This window comes from Diceros bicornis, chromosome 32 (assembly GCF_020826845.1).
Source record: "Diceros bicornis minor isolate mBicDic1 chromosome 32, mDicBic1.mat.cur, whole genome shotgun sequence".
NCBI classification, from domain to species: domain Eukaryota; kingdom Metazoa; phylum Chordata; class Mammalia; order Perissodactyla; family Rhinocerotidae; genus Diceros; species Diceros bicornis.
This window is the reverse complement of record NC_080771.1, coordinates 38,082,957-38,099,712: the sequence shown is the minus strand read 5'-3', so window position 1 is coordinate 38,099,712 and position 16,756 is coordinate 38,082,957. Positions and strand designations below refer to the sequence as shown.

The 16,756-nt window shown below is 49.7% G+C and overlaps 1 protein-coding gene across 18 annotated transcripts in view; it reads left to right on the top strand.

Moving 5' to 3' along the window:
- The window catches only part of FANCA (FA complementation group A), a 62,013-nt gene that overhangs the window by 40,124 nt on the left and 5,133 nt on the right, over positions 1-16,756 (top strand). For 8 of the 18 annotated variants that reach the window (XM_058528498.1, XM_058528495.1, XM_058528499.1 and 5 more), the window contains 13 exons: positions 877-1,013; positions 1,533-1,603; positions 2,005-2,101; positions 2,184-2,371; positions 3,902-3,998; positions 5,180-5,356; positions 7,295-7,368; positions 9,145-9,273; positions 11,047-11,131; positions 12,865-13,031; positions 13,876-13,981; positions 15,141-15,200; positions 15,351-15,455. In XM_058528498.1, the coding sequence (XP_058384481.1) occupies positions 877-1,013; positions 1,533-1,603; positions 2,005-2,101; positions 2,184-2,371; positions 3,902-3,998; positions 5,180-5,356; positions 7,295-7,368; positions 9,145-9,273; positions 11,047-11,131; positions 12,865-13,031; positions 13,876-13,981; positions 15,141-15,200; positions 15,351-15,455 (1,493 nt within the window). The other 10 variants (XM_058528503.1, XM_058528505.1, XM_058528506.1 and 7 more) reach the window with 10 other exon arrangements.

Below are 16,756 nucleotides of genomic sequence, written 5' to 3'. Positions count from 1 at the left end.
CCGTATTTTTACCTAGTAACAGTAATAGATTTTTCTTTATTATGAATTCATTTCGTTTAAACCAGGACAGAATGTCCCATGAAAGCCTCCCAGAGGGAATGTTAACAAAACCACTTTAGTTCCACTGCTCACTGATGGGGCTGCAGCACCTCAGCCGTGATGGTTCTGAGGGCTGAGTGTGTGATTGCATAGAGAGTGTGGCCTTTCAGAGCTGTGCTCTTGCAGGGTGTGGTATCTGGGGACCTTGAGGCTTGGCTGGAACCCCAGTACTTCGGCAAGACTGATAAAAGGTCAGGTCAGCCTTGTTTCTAAAAGCAGCAGAGGTTCCGTTTCCAAGTGGCGTGGTCGGCCTGCTTGTCACCCAACCCTGGCACCCAGAGGCTGTGGCTCTTCACTGTTGGCAGACCGACAGTGGCTGGAACGTAGGGAGGGCCTCTGGCAGATGTTACACTGTGTGGGAGAGTTGACATGTGATTTCGAACAGGGAATATAAATAAATGGTGGAGGTTTGTGATGGTGAAGGAATCCATCAGATATCTAGGAAAAAGGAGGGGCCCACATCTGTCTCCGCTCTCTGTGTCACATGCACTCGTGCCACATGCTCGTCAGCAGTCTAACCTCGGCCACCTGCAGGATGGGAAAACTGGTTTTCGCTGCCCAGCTGGTGGATGTGGGCAACCCCAGGGTCAGTGAAGAGTGTTGGACCTAAGAGATGGCTGTGGTGGTGGCCAGGGCTGCTGTGGTGAGCCCCTGTTCACCCAGAGCCAGCCTGGTGCTCCTGCCCCGGAGCATCTCCTGGAGGTGCGGTGAGGGCTGGGCGCTAGGTGGCTAACACCACATTTCCCTGCTCATCTAACTGGGTTTCTCCATTTGCAGTTCTGTCTGCTCAGATTGCGGTGATTTCTGAAAGGGTCGGCTCTGTCTTGGGCCTCAGCGAGGACCGTGGCAGCTTTGAGGCATCGAAGATTCAGCTCAGTGTCCTTGCTCCAGAACTGGAGCAGCAGGAACAGAAGGTGAGGGTGGGACACCTAGAAAAGGTACAAAGTGTCGAGTGTTGCTGGGTTGTGCAGAAAGTATCAGATGCCTAGCCCCTGCTAGGTAAACTGTGCGAGGGAAGCAGGACATCCAGGAGCGGGGCAGTCCTCTGTCCCAGGGTTGGCTGGCCCCGCCTGTTTGTGTACAAACTCTTTTTACGTTTTTGAAGAAGAATATGCAGCAGAGACTGTTTGTGGCCCCCTTGGCCCTTTGTAGACAAGGATGGCCGACCGGCTCCCTGCTGTAAATTTCCATGAGTGGAGGTCGCGTGAGGACACTTAGCCTGTGCTGTTCCCAGAAATGGGAAGGGGGATGTTTGTACCGAAGTGCATTGTAGTTTCCTTTTGAAGTGTAAGCCGGTTGTGCAGTCTGGTTAGCTCAGCTGTGGCCCTGCCCACGTCAGCGTGTGAACAGTACAGCATCAGTACAGCATCAGGCCTGTGCATGCTGCCCTCTCTGGGACGCTGCATTCTCAGTGACCATCTCTCCTCTCTCAGGTCGTGGATCTCCTGCTGACGTCTTTTTGTCAGAACCTAATGGCGGCCTCTAGCTTCGCCCCACCGGACAGGTAGAAGGCTGGGAAGTTTCACTGGGTGGTTTGGAGCTGTCCCGGGGTGGCCTAGGTACTCTGGGAGGGCCTCCAGCGTAGAGTGGAGCTTCTCCTTGTGTTCCATGATGAGGAGAGTGGCTGTCTGTTCCTGGTCCAGCTCTGACCCCTGGTCCTGCCCTCTGACTTCCTGCTGTACTGGCTGAGGGGGCCCAGGTGGGTGGAGGAGTGGTGCTGACTTTTATCAAGCAGGGACACGCAGAAGTTGTGTATCGCCACATGAGGGGGCCTCGCTGTTTGGGGAACAGCCTGGTTCTTTCTTAGGCCTCCTGTGCCTGACTGCATGTCCACCAGACTCAAGGAAAGGGCCGTGCAGGGCCAGAACTAGCCGTTCTTGCTGGTCTCTGTGGCTGTCTCTGCAGGCAGGGCCCCTGGGCTTCCCGCTTCGTGATGACCATGTGTGAACGCACGCTCCTCCCTGCCGTGCTCACCAGGCTCTGCCAGCTGCTCCATCGCCAGGTAGGGCTGCCGCCTCCCTCCAGCTGGGAAGTGAGCTCTGACTCCTTCCCTCCTGCAGAACCACTTTTCTTTCTCATTTTAGGGCCCGAGCCTGAGTGCCTCACATGTGCTGGGGTTGGCCGCCCTGGCAGTCCACCTTGGCGAGTCCAGATCTGCACTCCCGGAGGTGCACATGGGCCCTCCTGCCCCCGCCAGGGGCCTCTCCATCCCCGAGTTCTTTAACAGCCTCCTGACATGCGGGACCGCGGAGTCCTCGCTCTTGTGCCTGAAGTGAGCTTTCCTCTTCGTCCCTCAGTCACCTGTTTTCTTTCTCTTGACAAAAGTAACATGTTCATCAGATACAATTAGCAAAAATAGACATGCTCCACAGATAATGACTCATTAATATGTTGATGTATATCCTTCCAGAATCTTATTTTGTGTGTATTTATATGTGTGTTTGTTTCTCTGTTTATAAAAATGAGATCATACTGCTTTACCAAACTGCCTTGTAAGACATTAACAGTAGACCATAGACAGCCTTCCACAACATTGAGCGTTCTTTAGGGTCATGGTGGGAGCTGCTTCGTTTTGTCTTGGGGGTGCCCAGCAGTTGGTTGGACCCGTCCCTCTAGTTAGGTTCCTGGGTTTCCCTGTGGTGAGCAGCCCTGTGCTGCAGCTCTTTCTCTAGGGTAAATTCCTACACATGGAACTGCCCTGTCCAAAGATAAAGTCATCTTACAGGGTTTTGAAACCAGTCATCCTACAAGTTTGTGCCATTTTACACCCCCACTGTCCACTTACTGCACTGTCTCTGCTCTTCTGTGCAGGAGTAATAGGTAAGTCAACAGCGAGCGTGGAGCATATGAGGTGGCAGGTGCTGGGAGAGGTGGGCAGGGCTGTGTCCCAGTGTGCTGAGTGGGCAGAGCCCTAGGGAGCCCAGGTGTGGCTTGGGTCTGAAGGGCTTGCTGTGGCTGCCGAGGTGAGTAGAGGGAGGGTCAAAACAGAAGCCAGGAGGCACCCGTGGGAGTTGTTGGCTGGGACTGGTGTTGCAGTTGATCGACAGAACTGACAAAAGGCATAAAGAGTGCAATGGAGCAGGGAGAGATGAACACAGGAAGGTCTGTCTTGGACCACTGCCCACCATTTGTCCACAGTGGGAGGCAGCATGGTCCAGCCCCTCCTGGACTTTTGGCAACACTTGACAGGCCCCGTTGGGAGTCAGTCCTATAGGCACCGTGGTCCCCCATTTCTTCCTCGCCACCTTCCTAACTTGTTTGGGCCCTGGTTGGTCTCTGTTCTCACTGGTCTCCTCTTCTCCACACCTCACAGCTGACCACAGTGGGCAAAGGCTGCCCCAGGCTGAGTTTAAAATTGAGCTTGCCTCTCTCTGGTTCTGCAGACTCCTTTTAGGAAGGAAAAGTGAATAATTTGCTAACACTCGGGTGAACGAAAGCCCTTTTTACATAATTACACGAGTAACACTCCCCGTCACGTCTCCTGACTATTCCGTTTGTTCTGGCTGTGGCTCTTCACAAGCAGTGAAAGGAAGCCCTTATTTGCACAGAGTCTGAATGTTCATGTGTTTGCCAAGTCTCTGCCTTCAGCATGGACAGAGCTCAGAGCAGACAGGTGTGGCATGGGGCTGTTTCCTGACAGCTCGGAGGAGCAGGTCCCGCCCGAAGCTGAGGCTGAGGGCTGACCCTCAGGCCGGCTGGTGCAGAGTCCACTCAGTTCACTCTTTTGAAATTCAAACTTCTTTCATCCCTCATTTTGCGTGGATCACATTTCTACATTATAATTTCTATTTTCTATTTTCAGATTTTGTACAGCGGCAATTTCTTATTCCTTGTGTAAATTTTCTTCCCAGTCACGTGATGTTTTGTACAGCTGTTTATCTCCAGGCCTTATAAAAAAGGTAGGTCTATTAGGTTTCTTTTTTCCGTTCTCCTGGCAGTCTCCAGTTTTATGCAGATTTCTAGCCAAAAGTCTGAGGTCTTTGCTGTCTGAGCATCCTTTATCTCGGTGTGCAGCCTTGTGCTCCATTATTCATCAGGCTTTGTCTCTTGGGAGCTGCCTCAACTATCTGCTTGGACTGAATGCTGCTTTTTCCTTCTGTTCTGAGTTAAAATGAGGGAATGTAAGATGACAGCTACAAATGTCCCTCCTTTTTTTAGGAGAAACAGATACTGGTATTTATAAAACAGGGAAATTAGAAGGTACATATTCATAAAGAGTATCTTTGCATTTAAAGAAGAATTCTGGATTTCCTCTAAAGACTTCCCTCATCTAGTGAACGCTTGTTACATTTATTAGAAGACCAGAGGAATGTAATGATGCATGTTAGAAACCTTAAATGTCAAAAGTGAAGGTGAAGTTATCATGTAAATAAGCATTACTCCTTCTGCAGAGTTTTAAGGAACAACTCTTGTCAAGTTGAAACCTGGTTCTCAGTTCCAAGTTCCCCTTTAGAATCAATTGAGAAGCTTTTGCAAGTACACGCCAGGGCCCTGCCTGACAAGTTAAGTCGGCATTGGGAGCAGCCTGGGGTCCGAGGCGCACACATGCTCCGCAGTCGTTTGCATTGAGGAGCTTAGTCCTAGGTGCCCAAATTTTCAAGCATGGAATGAAGATTAGGAGGAGTGACCCAAGCAAGGAAGTCCCCTATCCCACTTTCTAGTTCTGAGCCAGGTGTGCCCTGTGCTGCCCTCCATGGTCCCCTTGAGCAGCCTGCAGCTTGAATGTGTTTTGCTTATGCAGTTGGTAAACTTTTTAGTGAAAACACCAGTTCTGGCAAAAGTCTGGGAAGACAGCTGTTTGCTGCTGCAGGACTAGACCAGTGCCTTCCTGTGAAGGATAGTTAGGCCCAGTGATTATGCTTCGAGGCACTTAGCCCAAGGAGATAATCAGATGTGCCAAGATTTACGTACAGTCTCTTTACTGAAATGCCGTCTATAACTGTGAACACAGGGTGCCCAGGGGCCCCACAAGGGGTTGGTGAGGCCACTGCAGGGTCTCCACGCTGCCCTGCTGTGCGTAGCCAGGTCACTTGCGTATTTTCTCAACCTCTTACAGCAAACACATCACTGTCTCTTTCAGTTTCAGTTCATGGTGTTCAGATTGTTCTCCGAAGCCCGGGACCCTCTCTCTCAGGAGGACACAGCTGGCCATCCCTCGAAGCCCTGGTGCCTGCCCTCTGCAGACTGGCAGCAAGTCGCCCTCTATCTGTGGAAACAGAGAACCTTCCAGGAGCTGTTGAAGGAGGAACAATTTCATGTAGGTCCCACGTCCCTTCCCTGCTTCTCACCTCGTCTTAGCTTACAGGAGTCTGGGGGTGTGGATTCGGGCTCCTGAGGACGTTGTAGGCAGGCGGGTGGGCCTGAGCTGGTGATGCCGGAAGAGCACACATGTGACTTTGATTGAAATTGTTATTGGGATCATTGTAGGTTCACACATAGTTGTAAGAAATGAGACAGAAAGATCCTATCTAATCTTTCCCCAGTTTCTCCCAGTAGTAACATTTTGCATTAAATTTTAAGGGTGAATAAACACGTACTTTAAACATATCTGCCAGGCTCCGATTTTGGGCTAGGCTTTTCCGAGCGCAGCCACTGGGACCCGTGGCCTGTTCTAGCCAACATGCCTATGTTCCTAGTCTTTGCTACATTTTCATAACTTTTCATTTATTTCTTAGATGTTTGCCTGCTTGTTTTGGTCTTTAGATAAAAAAATTCTCAACTGTTTTATTATATATTTGAATTCTTTTGTTGTTAAGTATATCAGTTATTAGTGGTTAAGATTTGCTGTTCTCACTGCCAAGGTCCAATTCGTTTCCCATCAGGGAAACCATACCACCCATTTATCGGTTGTCATACTGTGGTGGCTGCATGTGGCTGTGATGCTGAAAGCCCTGCCACTGGTATTTCAAATACCAGCAGGATCACCCATCAGTGGAGCTTCCAAACTAAGACAGACTAGGACGGGGAGGACCTGGCCACCCACTTCTGAAAAAACTGGCCCTGAAAACCCCATGAATAGCAGTGGAGCATTGTCTGATAGAGCGCAAGAAGGTGAGAGGATGGCGTGAAAGACCGGGCAGGGTTCCACTTTGCTGTACACAGGGGTGCTAGGAGTCAGAATCCACTCCATGGCACTGACAACGACACGTGTCAGTTAAAGACAGTCTGTATTTAACATACGGAGTAATGATGCAGAAACAACTGTGCCCACCGGCAGTACCTCACCTGCACCCCAGAGGGCCGCTGTCCCGTCCCTGGGTGATCGTGGCTTTGCTCCTCCTGGTTTGACCACATGGATATCACTTGGGTTTGGCCTTTACAAAAATGGAAGCATGCTGTGTTTGTGTTTCTGTGATGTGCTTTTTTACATTCAAATGTGAGGTTTTGAGATTAGTCTGTGTTGATGCATGGAATTGGCCAAGAATTGTAAAACCAGAAATGTGCGGGGCTGGCCCAGTGGCGTAGTGGTTAAGTTCAGCGCGCTCCGCTTGGATGGCCGGGATTCTTGGGTTCAGATCCCAGGTGTGGACCTACACCACTCATCAAGCCATGCTGTGGCGATGACCCACATACAAAATAGAGGAAGATGGGAACAGATGTTAGCACAGGGCCAATCTTCCTCAAGCAAAAAGGGGAAGACTGGCAACAGATGTTAGCTCAGGGCCAATCTTCTGCAAACAAAAAAACAAAACAAAACAAGAAATATGCTACCATGACTATTTGAAGTATGTTATTATATCAAGTTTATTCTATGGTTATTTGCCCAACTCAAGTGAACTAGGAAGTGATTTCTTTCCTGGGGCTGCTGTGCAGTAACCTGAGAGGTTTGTAGCAGGTTTGCAGATGCCATGGGTTAACTGTTCAAAACCAGGCAGTATGCTGGAGAATTCAGTTTAAAAGTACCAATTAGAACAGTTTTAGTTAGCTTCACATTCAGAGTTAAATTAAGCAATATGTCAGTTCTTCATCAGGGCTTGGTGCCAACATCTCAGTCTAACAGTGAGAAATGGTGTGAGAACAGAGATTGTTCTGACATAAGCGCAGGTGCCTTCCTGTGAGCCTCTTTCGGCTGCGATGTCAGCATAACACAGGGCACAGGTCTCTCCTGGTGGGAGGAAACGGTGCTTTTATAGACCCAACCTGTGGTTTCTGGCTCCATCCTCGCTGTGGAATCCAATTGGTCCTTTTCTCTCAGTTAACTTACAGAAACTGGTTACAGCTGGAACTAGAAATTCAACCTGAAGTTGATTCTCTTTCAGATACAGAAAGGTAAGTGTTTAAAGGGATCTGCCCTTTAAAGTGTTATGTGGTTTTCTATATTGTCTTAAAGTTAAAGTTGAAGTTTTGTCATTATATCCTCAATTTAATGTTCAGTTTAACATATAACCTGTGAGCACAACTTCATTCATTCATTCCTGTATTCAAGAAACATTGAGTTCCTACTGTTTGCCAGACACTTCTAGAATGTTCTAGAAGCTGGGGATGCAGAGTGATGAGACGAGGCACTTTTGTGCATATAGGGGTGCCGAGGCACACAGGGCTCCCCACTTTCACTTCCGCCCCTGACACCCCTGACTGGGCCCTCTTGCCAAGAAACCATATGGAACTGTATACCTGTGTGGGCAGTTAGAATGGATTAGAGGGAGGGACGAGTGCTCTGAAGATACCAGACAGGGCTGTGAGAGCGAGTGCCCAGGGAGGGGGCAAGGGGAGCAGCCAAAGCACATCCCCAAGGTGGGAGAGGAGCAGAGAAAGCTGTGCGTGGTTGGGGGCTGTGGTGGGGTCCTGAATCCTGCCAGGGAGCCTGAGAGGGTTCTTAGCTGGTGTCGGCTGGGCCGCTGCCGTCTCCCACACGTGGCCAGCTGAGGGCTGGGCAGGTGCCATGTGCAGCCCTGGCTTTGAAGTGGTGGTACCAGGAGCAGATGAAGCAATGTCTGAGCCCATGTGGGTCCCAGGGCCAATTATGGAGACCACTGGGAGGCTGGACGTGCTGTTCTGGGCATGCAAGTAGGGTGCTGATAGGGCTGTAGGCTTGGGGTGTGGAGGTCAGGTGGAGGTCAGGGAGGGAAATGTGCTGTAGAGACCCGAGTTGGACACAGGGGCCCCAGGGGGGCAGCTGAAGGCAAGGGTCAATGTCGGCCATCCTTGAGCCCCTGTCCTTCGTGTGCTCAGAGACCCTTCCCTCACATGTGGAATGTTGTGTGTCTCCTCATGCTTGTAATCATAGTGTCAGATTCTGGATGGAACAAATAGAAATAATATGAAAAGGAAAAAGTTGAGGTGATGAAAAGAACAATGAACTGCTTTTTCCAACAAAATAGCTGTTAGTTTACTGTTCAGGTCTGCACCAAGCCAGCTTTGTGAGTACTTCCTTCAGAGGCTCACACATCCTGGGACCTCGTCCCTGCCTTCCCTTCCCCTCCTCTCTTTCCAGGAGAAAAAGAAGGAATTAAATTTCTGGTTTGACCATTTCTTAACTTACTCTCACGTCACTATCTGTTCTGGGATTTCCTTCCTTTCTTTTTTTAATGACACAAGTAACACTCGAATATGTTCTGTGCACGTGTGCCACGGCGTGGATGAAGTGACAGCCCCCTTGTCACCTCGGTTCCTTGCCCACTCGTGATGGTATGGGAACATCTTAGTTGGGTTTGGCTCTTTCTACTTAAATAGACTGCAGTGTTGGTGGCTCTTTGTGCTGTGGTTCTCAGTTAATATGTCCTTGAGACCTCTCCTGTGGGCACCTGAGCCTAGTCCAGGTCTGGACACCTTTGCTGGTGGACCTGGAGGCAGTTCACGGGCATCCTGGGATGACCGCTCAGCCTGAACGAGGTGCAGGTGCCTACTCTGCTCCCCAGCTCAGCAGCCAGGTGCCAGCAGTCTCCCAGCAGGATGGCCCGAGTGGGCCTTGATTGGTGATAGAAGGCCTTCCCACAGCCCCAGGCCCCCTGATGCCATGCCCATTGCTATGGGCTCACTTCCCGGCCACGGGAACCCCTGGCTTATAGCCTTTCTCAGCATAGACCTTGGTGTTTGCTGTTGCAGGCGGGACTTCCACCAGTGGGCGATCCACGAGCATTTCCTCCCCAAGCCTGCTGCTGCAGGGGGCTGCGATGGAGACCTGGAGACAGCATGCACAGTTCTTGTCGATGTGCTGATGGACTTCTGCCAAAGGTAAGGAATGCTAATGCCAAAAAGCATCTGACTTTTAATTTTGGTCCTTCTAAGCATGTATTCTTATTTCTTTCAGTCCAATTTGTATTGTACAAGGCACAATGGAACAAGTCCTGGTAGTAAGTCTGAGTCTGATAGAAATAAAGGCAAGTTTCCTGGATCAGTTTTCTTTATGTGTGTCTGTTCGCCGGTGGCAACAGCTTTGTCTTTCTGCTTTGTCACCTGGCATTCAGGGTCAGCAAATGTGAAGAGTGGGACAAAGGTCTAGCAAGTGGTGAGCAGTGCCGACTGTTGCCATCCGAGGTGCGTGCAGCACTGCTGTGGACCGCTGGCTGTGACAGGCCACAGTCCTGTGTTGTCCGGGCTGTGTTGGGCATGTGTTTCTGCTGAGGTGTCTGTTATGTCTCTTCATTCTCATGATTGCTGTGTCACAGTGATGAGGTCGTGAGAAGTCCCATTTTCCACGTTTTAGGTGATACATCATATTACTTCAATCATAGAAAATCAATCCAGTTGTTACACTCTAAGAAACAGTGTCCAGGCAAATGGTTACTGAAGACACAACATAGGACAGACGGCTTTGTTTTTCCTAGTGCCTCTGTCTTCTCCACAAGGATCTGTAAACATGTAGTCCAGTTGGCACAAAGCTTATAGACTCGTGTTACATTTCAGTACAGTCAACAGCATTGGAGTTCTTCCCACCAGCATGCAGTGGCCGGGAACAACACATGCTAGGCAAACCGAAGTTGGGGCCACTCCTCTTGTCGTTTGGTTTTCCCTAGGACTCTTCCCCCCCCCGCCCCAAAGCCCCAGTAGATAGTTGTATGTCATAGTTGCACATCCTTCTAGTTGCTGTATGTGGGACACGGCCTCAGCATGGCCGGAGAAGCAGTGCGTGGGTGCACGCCCGGGATCCGAACCCGGGCCGCCAGCAGCGGAGCGCGCGCACTCAACCACTAAGCCACGGGGCCAGCCCCTGGAATTATTGTCTTAATTTCATTTCTCATTATTCATTGTTAGTGTGTAGAAATAAAACTGATTTTTTTGTATTGATTTCATATCCTGCAACTTTGCTGAACTTGTTTACTTGCTCTAATAGTTTTTTATTGTGGCTTCTTTAGGATTTTGTATGTATAAGATTGTGTCATCTGTGAATAGAAACGGTTTAACTTTTTTCTTTCCGATCTGGGTGCCTTTTATTTATTTTTCTGGCTGAATTGTCCTGGCTAAAACTTCCAGTGCAGTATTGAATGGAAGTGGTAAGACAGGACATCTTTGTCTTGTTCATGATCTTAGGAGGAAACTTTTCAGTCTTTCATCATTAAGTATGATATTTGCTGTGGGTTTTCCATAGATGCCCTTTATCAGGTTGAGGAAGTTCCCTTCTGCTCCAAGTTTGTTGAGTGTTTTTATCATGAAAGGGTGTTGAATTTTGTCTCATGTTTTATCTGCGTCTATTGTGGTGGTTATGTACTTTTTTATTCTATCAATATGTGTATTACATTAACTGATTTTTGGATATTGAACCAACCTTGCATTCTTGGGATAAATCCCACTTGGTCATGATACATAATTGTTTTTATGTGTTCCTGGATTTGGGTTGCTAGTATTTTGTTGTAGAAGGTTCTGTTGTTGTTGATTACTGTGAGTGTCACGTGGTCTCCACAGGCCTCTGGCTCTGGGACCAACACCATTCTGGAGGCAGGAGGAGAAGCAGGAACTCCAGCATAGTTAGGAGATACTTAGGAGGGTTTTATTGTGTTTTTATTTCAGTTCAAGGAGTTATGACCACTCAGAGAGTTCTGATTTGGTTCTTGGTGGCTGCACAGGAAATCGAGATATTTTTTCCAGATTGCAGGTGAGTTAGAAGATGCAAAACTCAGCATGTTCACTGCACATAAGCCATCTGCTATTAAGATGCTTATTATGAATATCCTTCATGGGTCCTACAGCAACCAAGCATAATGAAAACCATAACACACACAATGGCCCAGACCCAGAATGACTGTGCTCTGTGAATTCATTTCATCAGAGAAGGTCACAGAAATACAGAAACAAAAGCTGTGATGTTGAAACCATCTCTAGGCTTTGGGACATTTAAAATTTGAAAATAGAGGGAATTAAGGAAATACCGGGCCTGGCCCGGTGGCATAGTGGTTAAGTTCGCACGTTCCACTTTGGTGGCCCAGGGTTCACAGGTTCACGTCCCGGGTGCGGACCTACTCACTGCTCATCCAAGTCATGCTGGGGTGGTGTCCCACATAGAAGAACTAGAAGGACCTACAACTAGAATATACAACTATGTACTGGGGCTTTAGGGAGAAAAAAGAAAAAAAGAGGAAGATTGGCAACAGATGTTAGCTCAAGGCCAGTCTTCCTCAAAAAAGAAAAAAATACCGACTTTGGTAGTAAAAGGGTTACTACTCCACTCTTTTCTGCTTTTTTAACTCTTGGCTGCTCCATTTGGATGTCAAGATCTGAGAAATTACATACATAACCCTCCACTTGTCAGAGAATCAAGAGTTTGTGGAGTTTGGAGGCCAGGAGACTCCTATTTTACAGGTCACGTGGCACCTCCACAGGCTGTCGGGTGCTTTTTATCAAGGCGGGAGCACTTAGGAGGTGCAGAAGTGGTGTTCTCATTTGAAATGAAAACTACATTCTGTAGTTAACATGCCTGCTCTCCTCCAGACCCTGGGAGTGAGCTCTTGGGTCAGAGTGCAGACAAGGCCCCTTCCTGCCTCCACATCCACTGTGTACACTGGGAATCTGTACCTTTGGACGTGTATATGCAGTTCTGTTTTATAGGAGTCTTTGTGTGGATTTCATGCTTCCCGATGGTGTTTTTGCTGCCACCATAAAGTGCCTGAATTTGGAAAATGTGGGAGTGAAAGAGAAACCATGGAGGGTGCAGTCTGGAGCGCTGGGAAAATTTACTTAGAAATGAGTAAAACATCCCACAAAAAAGACTCGAATCCCCCAACCCCTCATCTTGACCTTTTGTCCTCCACGTCCCTCATAACTGGTTGTGGAAGGAAGAGTGACCAGGGAGGGCAGACACAGCGTGAGTCATGGGGTTTGGGGTCACAAATGGACAGGGTGATGACGAGACGTGGGCACTCAGCTTGTTCTGTCTCTGCATCTGAATGTGTGCAAGTAGGTAGTGTGCACACGTGTGTGTACACTTTCAGTCAACGGGCATTTATCGAGTGCCTGCTGCGCATGTGCCTTATTTATGTAATTCATGCCCAAATTGTGCGTCTGCACACAGCCGTATGTATAGGTAAAGAGCAAATGATAAACGTGGCAAAATGTTAGCCATAAGTGAATCTGGGTAAAGGTGTTCTTTCTACTATTCTTATTTTATTTTGGCAAATTTCTGCACTTTTTCGGTGATTTCCAAGTAAGAAGGCTTGTCCCACTCACTCTTCCTAGCCCCTGTGGAGACCTCTCTCCCAAGCCCACTTCAGGGTCCCGATAGGGGCTGACACAGTAAACCCCAAGGAGTTTCTGCCTTCACATTAGGGGACAGAGAACCACCGGGAACCAGAGATAAATGTATGTGAACGTATTGGCCTTGCTTTTTTCCAGGAGATGGCTGTTGACCTGGAGCAGGGCCCAGTGGCGCCCTACGGCCACTCTTCCTCTCGGGGGCACTTCCTTTTCGGGGTTTTCCGCAGACGGCTCCGTGCTCTGGCAAGTGGGTGGGACGTGGCCACCCACCTTCGGAGACAGCGGGAGCTGCTTATGTGCAAACGGTAACTTAGCACCACATCTCAGAGTCTGTCTTTACATTGAGTTTTCTTTTCCATTAGTCACTCGTTTCTGTCCCCCCTGCTGCCCAGCCTGTCATGGTATCTTTTCCTTGGGGGTTGCATGGAGGGTAGGGCCTGGAGGTATAAAAAGCACTTTGGATTAAAGCCGTCATGCTGAGACTCAGGAATCCCTCTGGTGAAAGATATAGCCTTAAAGAACTCATGTTAAAATAAGGAAACTGTGAGTGCTCAGAGACATTCCCTGCAGCCGCATTTATAATGAAAAGTGTGAAATGATGGAATTTTCCAATATTAGGGAACTGCTTCATTAGACTATGGTGCCCCCTTTACTTGCTTATTATGCAACTTAAAAATTGGTTTTTGGTAACACATTTTTTTGTGTGTGTGTGAGGAAGATCAGCCCTGAGCTAACATCCGATGCCAATCCTCCTCTTGTTGCTGAGGAAGACTGGCCCTGGGCTAACATCCGCGCCCATCTTCCTCCACTTTATATGGGGCGCTGCCACAGCATGGCCTGACAAGCAGTGCGTCGGTGCGTACCGGGATCAGAACCTGCAAACCCCAGGCCACTGAAGCAGAGCGCACGCGCTTAACTGCTGCGCCACTGGGCCGGCCCTTGGTAACACATTTTGAGTGTCTGCAGTGGGCCCAGCAGGGCACACATGCTCAGCACACAGCCCCAGGTGGGGACACTGGGGCTGCAGACCAGACTCTGGTTCTGAGAACAAGTAGGGAGGGTCGTTGCAGCTCAGAGAGTCTGTGAGCTCTCGAGAAGGAGTGAAGTTCAGCCGTGCCTTCACAGTTGCTATACTCCCTTCTTTCTAAGGATCCTCCTCAGCCTGCCTCCGTCAGTGCTCGTCGGCAGCCCCCAGGGAGAACAGCCAGCCACCCCTGACTGTGACGAGTTCTTCCACTTGGTCAACTCTGAGCTGGTAGGTACAGTGCAAGTGACCACGCGACACAGGGATAAGGGGGTGATCTGGGCACTGAGGCTTGGTTCTTAAAAGTTCATGAGTGCATCTATGGTCACTTGGGGCTAACTGCCTCAGTCCGTGTCCTGACCATATGGGATTACTGAGAAAGAGGAGTTGTGTGAGAGAGCAGGAGCAGCTGTGAGTGTAGTGCTTCACCACAGCTGGACATGGACCAGCGGGATGCAGAGACCTTCCTCCTAAGCTTAAGTTCCTTCACAGAACTTTCCTCAAGTTGTAATAATTTGGATCCATGGAATGTTGCAGACCCTTCTGCTTGCCAAGCACCTGCATTCATTTCTTTCCAATTCTGGCATGTGTCGGGTGTCCAAAAGCCTGGCGGTGCCATGATCACCGTCACTAGCAGGCAGCCCTATGTCATTTTACACGTCACTCAGCGTCAGGTGCTCCACGATCTTACCAAGACAGACGAGAGATGACATCCCTGGACCTGCATCCAGTCAAGGTCAATGAGGTGACCTTGAACAAGCGTGCTCCCTGCACACTTCATGAGAACGGCTTCTACTCCTAAAGGTGTTTTTCTGGTTTTTAGAAATGCACAAATATGTCTGACTGGAGGTTGAACGGAGGTCCCATTCAGTCGTGTAGAGCTTTAAAAGGTGACTCTGAGAGCAGAGGAAATGAGCTCAGATTTTCTTTAAATTCTTACCAGAGGCTGTTTTCCTTAAAGCTCTCGGAATAGCCTGTGGAATGTGCAGGACAGCTCCTCATAGGCAGAGGACAGGGAAAGCAGAGAAGTGGTAGGAAAGAGCAATGCCACCCCAGCAGCAGGAGCAGCAGTGAGTGCTGCCCTGCCTCCCCTGGGCGCCCAGGAGGCTGGGGGATCTGGTTGCACAGAGGAGCCATGTGGAGAGGCAGTGAGCTAGAAGGTTCCAGCACAGTGTGTGAGTGGACGTGAAGCCGCCCAAGGCCGGCCCTCCACGGTCAGTGGTGATGCTGTGGCCTGCTTTCTTCCACAGCTAAACCTTAAACCTTCTGGGCACACGCACAGGTGCTCAGCACACAGCCCCAGGCAGGGACAGTGGGGCTGCAGACCAGGCTCTGTCCCTGTGCCTCCTCCCCACTGGCACCTTTCTCACTGGCATGTACTGTTTTGCAGAGAAACTTCTGCTCCCATGGAGGTGCCCTGACCCACGACATCACCGTCCACTTCTTCAGGGTAATTCCCTTTCCCTCTGCACCCCCTTGTCACCTGCTCAGACTGCCCGGGCTGGATCCTTGTGTCTGGCGGTGCTTTGAAGTCACGGTGTCTTTCAGGGCCTGGGTTCACTTGCAGACTGCTGAGCTTCTGGCATGTTCTCTTCTGCAGGGGCTCCTCAATGCCTGTTCACGAAGCAGAGACCCCTCCCTGACAGCCAACCTGACCCTGACCACGTGCCAGACCGAGTGCCCCATAATTCTGACCTCTGCTCTGGTAGGCCCAGCTGCCATTTTGGGGGTGTTCGTGGACCTGCACTGAGCTCCTCAGCTGCCTAGGGCTTCTCGGCAGTGTGTCCTCGATTTCTGTCCACAACTTCATCCTAGTTATTATAGTTTAAGACAAAATGCATTAGGAGAAACAGAGGGTAAATAGAACACGTCAGAACATAGGTTCTCCTGCCTGCCCTCTCCCTACACCTGTCTCAGGTGGCACAGAAACCTGTAAGAGAGCTGGGAAGGAACAGGCTCTTCTCGTCTACATGTCTGGGTGTTCCTTCACTCACTCACTCATTCTGTGTTGGCTGGAGTTGAACAGTAACTGCTGCGCTCTCCCGTGGGTATAATCTGGTGTTCATTCCATCTGTTGTCTTGGTTGCTGTCTCAGGACTTGAGAACAGACAGGCCGCCTCAGCCCCCTGCCAGCCTGGCCTTCCTGTGACCTGACGTTCTAGGATCAAGGGTGTGGGGTTCCTTGCGGTGCCTTTGCGGGCTTTCTTAGAGTCCTGACAACACACAGCTTATTTGCTCCCTTCTCAGTTTCACTCAATGGCATCCTGACACTCACTGCACTGGGACTAGAGCTCATTTCCCTCAAAGCAGCACGTTCCCTGCCAAGCTCCCTGAGCGGCTTTGGCATTTCACCTGGTCTAGCTCAGTGGGATGGAATTAACCTTCAGGGAGCTATTCTGTGTTTAAAACACCAGCTCTCGGGCCGGCCCCGTGGCTTAGTGGTTAAGTGCATGCACTCTGCTGCTGGCGGCCCGGGGTTCGGATCCCGGGTGCGCACCGACGCACTGCTTCTCCGGCCATGCTGAGGCCGCATCCCACATACGGCAACTAGAAGGATGTGCAACTATGACATACAACTATCTACTGGGGCTTTGGGGGAAAAAAATAATAAAAATTAAAAAAAATAATAAAACACCAGCTCTCAGCAGGGATGTCCAAGGACTGGGCCCAGGTCTGGGGCAGAGTGTGGCTGACTCCACAAATAGGGGGCCTCCTTAGGCAGGGCCCTCCCCTCTCCAGATTCCGTATCCTCTGCAGATGAGGATGAGAATGCCTCATGCAGTTGCTTTGAGCCTTAAATAAGGGACATGAGGTACTGTGCTTCAAGTTACAAAGCATTAGATGGACGTGAGCTGGGCTTAGAGGGGTGTCTGCTGGTGGAGTGGACATCTCTCACCTAGATCTTCAGTGGTCACTCGAGGTTTCCAAATCGTTTTGACTATGGGGACTGGAGATGTGTCCAGATACAGCTGCCCCTGTCTCTTTACTGCTATCTTTTTCTTCTGT